This window comes from Coregonus lavaretus, assembly GCF_964263955.1.
Source record: "Coregonus lavaretus genome assembly, chromosome: 1".
Lineage (NCBI taxonomy): Eukaryota > Metazoa > Chordata > Actinopteri > Salmoniformes > Salmonidae > Coregonus > Coregonus lavaretus.
Genome location: NC_139988.1, coordinates 67,804,099 through 67,811,559, shown reverse-complemented (window position 1 = coordinate 67,811,559; position 7,461 = coordinate 67,804,099). Strand labels below are relative to the sequence as shown.

The following is a 7,461-nucleotide window of genomic DNA, read 5'->3' as shown; positions in this document are numbered from 1 at the left end:
ACCAGATCTTGACGGTCAGATTTGAATACCCTGGCCTTAATTGAGAACAGCTGAAAGCTAGAGCTAACACTTTTAGGAAAAGAGAATTGTAAGCATTACGCTAGTACATGCTTTACCTCTTCTGATACTTAACTTAATTACTTATTCTGGTATTGTATACTGTTATTTTGGGGCATCTGATGAGAGACAAACTGATGATTGAATTCTATGTGCTGCTTTTGAAATACAACCAAACACTAGAGTGTAACAGATTTAGGAGAAAATCCCAGAGCCTCCCTCCCAAAACAACAACAACACATACACACACATTCTATCTCTCTCCCTTCCAAATCCCCCCACTCATTCGGCAGTTCATCCGCCTGTGTTTTTTTATGTGTTGCTCTTTTGTCACACTGCATAAACAGATTATGTTGAGCCTTATATGGCTGATGTGCCGTGATAGAGAGAGTGTGGATCAGCTATCTCTGCTATCTATACCGCTGTGAGGATAGAGGATCAAGAGGGGAGAGGGGTTAGCAGAGATGCTAGGCTAATCAAGCGCAATGATCATAAGAGGCATTAGCGCAACAGAGTGGGAGTCCTGACCTTGTTTTGACTGAGCGAGAGGAGAGAGAGGGGGATAAAAAAGAGAGAGAGAAAGATAGAGAGACCAATCAGAAGGTGGAGAAAAGAGTAGGATGAAGGGAGAGAGTGCATGAGTGCAATCAAAAGAGGAGAGAGAGGGAGAGAGGAGAGGGAGATGAAAAAGAGGGTGGGTGTAGTGAGAGAGAGAGAGAGATAGAGAGAGAGCGAGAGAGAGAGAGAGAGAGAGAGAGAGAGAGAGAGAGAGAGAGAGAGAGAGAGAGAGAGAGAGAAAGAGAGAGAGAGAGAGAGAGCGAGAAAGAGAGAGAGCGAGAAAGAGAGAGAGAGAGAGAGAGAGAGAGAGTGAGTGTGAGTGAGTGAAAGAGACAGGGGGCAAGTGTTTGGTCATTGAGCGAGCGTGGGGATAAGTGTATGGTTAATTACTGCCACTGTTTCTGTCAGCAAGCAGGCGACTAGCTCGGGCTCCAGTGGAGTGGCTGGCCACTCTAGCCTCCCCTCCTTGTGTCTGTCTCCTTCACTTCCCAACCCCTAGTCTCTCTGCTTGACTTCTCCTCTCCTCTCATCTCTGTCTTTACTTAGTCTCTCTCCTCCTCTCCACTCCTCCACTCTTCTCCTCTCTACTTCTATGCTACTCCTCCACTCTGAATTCTCTTCCGCGATTCCTCCTCCTCTCCTCGGTCTTCACGCCACTACTCCTCCTCTTCCTCCTCTACTCTATTCCTCAACTCCACTAGTCCCCGCCCTATCAGCTACACCCAGCCCGCAGCTGCCTCTCTGGCTAATGAGCTATGAGAGGGATAGGGGGGGAGAGAGTGAAAGAGACAACGAGAGAGAGCGAGAGCAGGACAGGGGAGCTATCCTCATTCATTAATTCTCGACCTCAGTCATTGTTAACACTCACTGCTTTTGTTCATCTGCTCACCTGCTGCCATGCAAAGCTAACACATTAGCGTGACAGGCTAGCACATCTATCCACTTCCATTCACATTTGCCTGGCTGGCTGTCTCTCACACATGCCTGTGTGTGAGCACACACACACAAAACAAAGAATCTATTGCTAACAAACAGTGCAGGGATAGAAATAAACACTCCTGGGTATTGCAGTTAGGATGTCTATACCTCACAGGGTCACACACACAAACATGATCTCACAAATCCTGTTTATCTTTCAAATCCTATTGTTATGATACCTAACAATACACACACAAAGAGGCAAAGCGCTTCCTAGCAGAAAATAGCAGAAACAATGCTCCACACACACACACATGCACACACACACATGCACACACACACTGCCCTGTCTACATGCGCCGAGTCGCTAACCCTCATTTAGCCAGTTAGCAACAAAAGACAGGTGCCAGGGGACTGATGCTATTGTAGTGTGAGTGGGAGCAAATACACCTGTCCAATGAGATATACCCAGATTAGAACCTGCCTCTTCCGAACAACAAACAATTTATACAACTAATTGGAGGCTAGGTAGGGTCAGAGGTGGGTCATATAGTACCTTCCTTCTGTATAGGTGGGAGAAATCCACTTAGCCACATCTGCTTTCACTTTCACCAAGTCGGCCTCTCATCTGTTTCCCATTGATTTGTTTTGTATAGGCGGCTCCCTAGGGCCCCCAAAGAAATGTCTGGAGTTGCCAGGGCCATCTTCTGAAGTTGTGATTTAAACCAATTGAGGCCATTTTCTTTTAGGCTTGGGGCAAGTATAGTTCAGTATAGGATCACTGGTAGGAGAAAACATTGAGACAGTTGTCTGAGATAACTTGTTATCCACAACAGTGTTTTAAAAGCCAGCCGAATAGCACCTGGGTGGTTGAAATGGTTGTTGTTGAAATGCAGTTAGACATTTCAGCAACACCCATTTCAGTGAGCTCTCTAACTGCATTTTAACAACAACCATTACCACCAAGCAGTATCTAAACAAGCACACAAGCTTATTGCTCTTAAGGCTTTAGCTGGTCTGTCTGTCTTCATTGTCAACGTCTTGTCACTCTAGTGAGTGTGAAAACATGTTTAGAGGCGTTGTTGTTACATAAGAGGAAAAAGATGGGACAGTCACAGGGACTAGTGCCACGTTCAGGTGCTAGTCGGAACTTCCTATTTCACAGTTGTGATGTTGGAAATACAACTTCCCTTCATTCATGTGCTTTTTGGTCGGAACAATTCTTCAACCAATAAGATTTTAGCTAGCTTGATAAAGCTTGCTAACATTGCTAATAATAAAGTTAGATAGCTTGCTTAACATTGACAATATGGTCAGACTAGCTACATTATCCATATTGATAAGGTTGTAATTGTCAAAAACAGATTTGTTGTCATCTTTTGGTTGAAAAGGTCAGTGGTGAAACTTCACAATGTGGGTAACAAAATGTTATCTGATCTGACTTGGAGGGTCATCCCAGCTAACTATTCTATGGAGAGAGAACGTTTTTGTAATGTTACCCGTCTTTCAATGAGAAACTCATTTTAATGAAATCAGACAAGTGTGTAACTGTTGCCAAATAATGACATTAAAACATATTGCTAAGAATGGGACAGTAGGGTAACTGCTCTAGCGGGTCTCGAACCCAGGCCACTAGCACCAATGACAAACAACCTAACCACTGTCCCAATAAGGGATATCTCTACAGTATGTGCTTATTGGACCAGTATAGTTAGGCCCTGTCCAGAAGAAACCCTAACCCCTCCTACCTAGGCACTTGTGTAGATCTGAAACAACTTGATAGGTGTAAGCAATAGAGTGAATGCACTTTGAAGTAAATCTCAGCTCTGTTAAAAGTACACTCAAGAAAATTCACTGAACAAAAATATAAATGCAACATATAAAGTGATGGTTCCATGTTTCATGAGCTGGAGAAAAAATAAACAGAAATGTTCCATACGCACAAAAAGCTTATTTCTCTCAAATGTTGTGCACTCATCAAATCAAATCAAATCAAATCAAATTTGTTTACATCCCTGTTAGTGAGCATTTCTCCTTTGCCAAGAATATCCATCCACCTGACAGGTGTGACAAATCAAGAAGCTGATTAAACAGCATGATCATTACACAGGTGCACCTTGCGCTGTGGACAATAAAAGGCCACTTTAAAATGAGCAGTTGTTTCACACAACACAATGCCACAGATGTCTCAAGTTGTGAGGGGGCGTGCAATTGGCATGCTGACTGCAAGAATGTCCATCAGAGCTGTTGCCAGATAATTTAATGTTAATTTCTCTATCATAAGCCGCCTCCAACGTAGTTTTAGAGAATTTGGCAGTACGTCCAACCGGCCTCACAACCGCAGACCACGTGTAACCACGCCAGCCCAGGACCTCCACATCCGGCTTCTTCACCTGCAGGATCGTCTGAGGAGGGGTGAGGGTGCTGATGAGTATTTATGTCTGTAATAAAGCTATTTTGTGGGGGAAAACTAATTCTGATTCGCTGGGTCTGGCTCCCCAGTGGGTGGGCCTATGCCCAACCATGGCTGCACCCCTGCCCAGTCATGTGAAATCCATTGATTACGGCCTAATGAATTTCTTTCAATTGACTGATTTCCTTATATGAACTGTAACTCAGTAAAATCTTTGAAATTCTTGCATGTTGCGTTTATATTTTTGCTCTGTATATTTTATTGATCATAGTGATTCAGGACTATCATTAAAACAGGTTAATTTGCCCCACCAACATTGGACAACTATACAGAAAGCCATTAAATTGCTGAAATAAGTAAATAAAATCAATGAGAGAATAGTCAGATTAATTACTGATACCTTACACAGACATGTTGGCGTAACATGAATATCAGAATATCATGAACCGAGAGGTTGTGAGTCCAAATCCCAGGTGAGGTCATGTTGAATAATAATTACTTATTAATTGAACAAGCACAATGTAATCATGTATGTCAAAGTGTGTCAAATATGTAAATTGAAAACACTGTCTTAAAAGCACTGTGTGTGTGAGTATCCCTAACCTTGCCAACAGACAAAGAGCTGTGAATGGATCAATGGTTCACCTATCAGGGCCTTGATTGGCTTGGCAACAGTAACATGATGTGTAATGATTTTTTTGGGGGGGACACAAACGTTTTGGACACATTCCCATGAAACATATATTATGTTCTGAGAACATGGCAACTATATTCTGTGTAGGTTTGGTGGGACATTGATGGAATATTATTTTAACCCTCCCAAAACTGGACAAATTAATTTTCTTGAAACGCTCCCATAAAACATGTCTATGACATTAATATCTTATATTCTGAGAACATGGCAACCATGTTCTGTGTATGTTTGGTAGGACGTTAATGGAATATTCTCCTAACCCACAGAAAACTGGACACATTGATGTTCTTGCAACGTTCGCATGAAACGTGTCTAGAACATTAATACCTTCAGTTCTGAGAACATGGTTACCCGTTCTGGGTAAGTTCTATTTTACATTAAGGGAATGGTCTCTTGGAAAAATTCCTTGCACATCACGGGAACATTCCTATGAAAACGTTAGTTAATGACCTAATGAGACTCTTAAGGGAACGTTCTCTAAAGTTGTGGGAACGTTTGTTGTTAGCTGGGATTCAAGTGAAATTTCCCACTGGGAACTAGGCTTTCTGATAACTCCGATTGAACGTCAAAGCGGCAATCCCTCAAAAAGACAAATTGGTGCAATAAAATACCAGGTCAACTGTGCAGGAGGCCTAAAGGCTAGACATTCAATATGTACTCAACTGTCAAAGGAAGTAACAAAAAATGTCCAAGAAAGGTAGCCTCCCTCGAAAATATGTAATTTGTGTGCGTAGTTTTGTGGGCAAAAACCACAAATTGCTGTGCGTAATTTGTTGGGAAAATCCAGAATTATAATCCGAATAAATATAATTAATTTGAACGTGCCTGGATTTTGCTGAATGCTAAAAACTGTCCCATCTTTGCCAATTTCTGCACCTTGAACGGAGCCTCCCAGACTAAAAGAGACTTGGCTCACTGCCCACATTACTTGTGCAAGTTGTGACATCTTCGAGTCCAAGTGTCAACATTTATTTATTAAATTAGTCCCGCTTGAAGCCACAGTCCTTACCTGATGTGTCCCACATGTTCAGCTCAATCCTCTGTTTCTCGATCTCGAAACTGGCCGTGTAGTTCTCGAAGACAGTAGGGACATAATTCTGAAAAGAAACATTTCAAATGGCACAATGAAAACCTATATCTGCCCAATGATTCAAAATGAGACCATGTTCCATTCCTACTCATCTCGGCGGATAAAGTCTGGTCTAGACCTATTCCTCTATCACATATCACATGTAGGCTATGTGCATATGGCATGCACCAGATGAATTCTGAGCCCATTCTAAAACACACATGACCAGCTTGAATGTATAGGGCTAAGGCAAAATTTGTGTCATTAATTAAAAAGATGTTCCATAGATTGAGGCTATTGATCCTAGGCTATAGACAGGATCTCAAGCCTAAAAACTTTAGAATCCTTTAATTGTTATAACGTCATTTATGGAGAAGGCTGATGCGCGCATGGCGCGTAGGCTACACAAATATTTTTTTAAATAAAAATAATGACTTATTTATTACAATCGTACAAACTTCGTAATACAACCGCCATAACTTACCTCTGGGTACGAGTCTTTGGCGAAGACATGAAGTAATGCCGTTTTGCCACATCGCGTGTCGCCGACCACCACGATTTTACAGCGGCTGCCCTTGCTCTCCATAGTGCGGTCTATGTGGTTATGATACGTCGCCTCCTTTTCATTTAGCTACACTCCAGAATAGTCCCAAAGTCAAAGTGTAGAAAGCAGATACCGGTGAGGTGAGATTTTCCTCCCTGTTTTCAGTTGTATTCCTCCGTGTGTATGCCTTCCGGAAGCTTTGACTGTCAGACTCAGAACTTTAATAACTCTTTAGCGCGGCTGCATAACCTACTCCACAATGTGCCTGCTTGCCACGGCTGGATGCTGACAGAGTGTGAGTTTGTGTTTTCACTTTCCTCTTTAGATCCGCCCATCAGCCACTAACACCCAATGAGAAGGACTGAGGAGCTAATGTTTATTTGCATGCCAACTGTTTGGGATTATGTCATAATCATCCATCAACAACACCTTCGATCAAATCTGTAGAATAGTTTTTTCCCCCCTGTTTGTGAAATAAATCCCCCTTTTACAAGAACACATGCCCCTATGCTATCTCTCGCTCTCTCTCTCTCAGACACACACACTCTCTTTCTCAGACACACACACTTATCTCTCTCACCTCTCTCTCTCATACTGTAATCTCCTGGCGATTTCTCTTTTTAAGAGTTGACTAAACCTTACCGTACTTGGCAGTAGTGGTTGGTGCTCGTTGTGGTTAACAAATGCCATGCTGTGAAAAAGGAGTGGCATACTGAATCCAGTAGAGGTTTAGTATTCTGTGATTATAACATTAATATCTACACAATTATCTTCATCAGTGCTCCCTTCATGACACCTCTGGTCTACAGGGCAATCTCTCCAAACATCTGCAGAGATTTAGTTCCGTGTTCTGAGATCATGGTCAGACGCAACACGTCTGCACTGGTCTTGCATTGATACAATGACCAGGTTTCTATCGCCATCTTCTGGTGAGAGAGGGCATACAAGAATATTGAGCGTCCAACTCAAATCCTACTTTTGTATTATATTATATAGACAAGTTTACGCGCTGTATCCCGGGTGGCGCCATAACTCTACACAAATGCATTTCATTTCCGCCGGAAGTTGTTTGCACAACGTCTGCCGGTGTAAACACAGCGATGTCGACGCTAGTTTGGGAACACGGTTCTACTACTTTGACAGCGAGCACAGCTAGAAAGGTGCCCATTCGCTCAACCACGGCGCCTGACAAGTTTTTGTCAGAACAC

General features: G+C 42.6%; 1 protein-coding gene across 2 annotated transcripts in view; it reads right to left on the bottom strand.

Annotated features, from left to right (window-relative positions):
* The window catches only part of LOC311137038 (rho-related GTP-binding protein RhoN-like), a 57,749-nt gene extending 50,645 nt beyond the window's left edge, over positions 1 to 7,104 (bottom strand). The window contains exons 1-3 of one of the 2 annotated variants that reach the window (XM_084171351.1): positions 6,896 to 7,104; positions 6,194 to 6,340; positions 5,650 to 5,737 (exon numbers count right to left, since the gene is read on the bottom strand). In XM_084171351.1, the coding sequence (XP_084027477.1) occupies positions 5,650 to 5,737; positions 6,194 to 6,340; positions 6,896 to 6,964 (304 nt within the window). In that variant the 5' untranslated portion in view covers positions 6,965 to 7,104. Of the gene's footprint in view, positions 1 to 5,649; positions 5,738 to 6,193; positions 6,530 to 6,895 lie in introns of those variants that run through there. The other variant, XM_084171352.1, reaches the window with a different exon arrangement.
* Between the last annotated feature and the right edge of the window lie 357 nt (positions 7,105 to 7,461).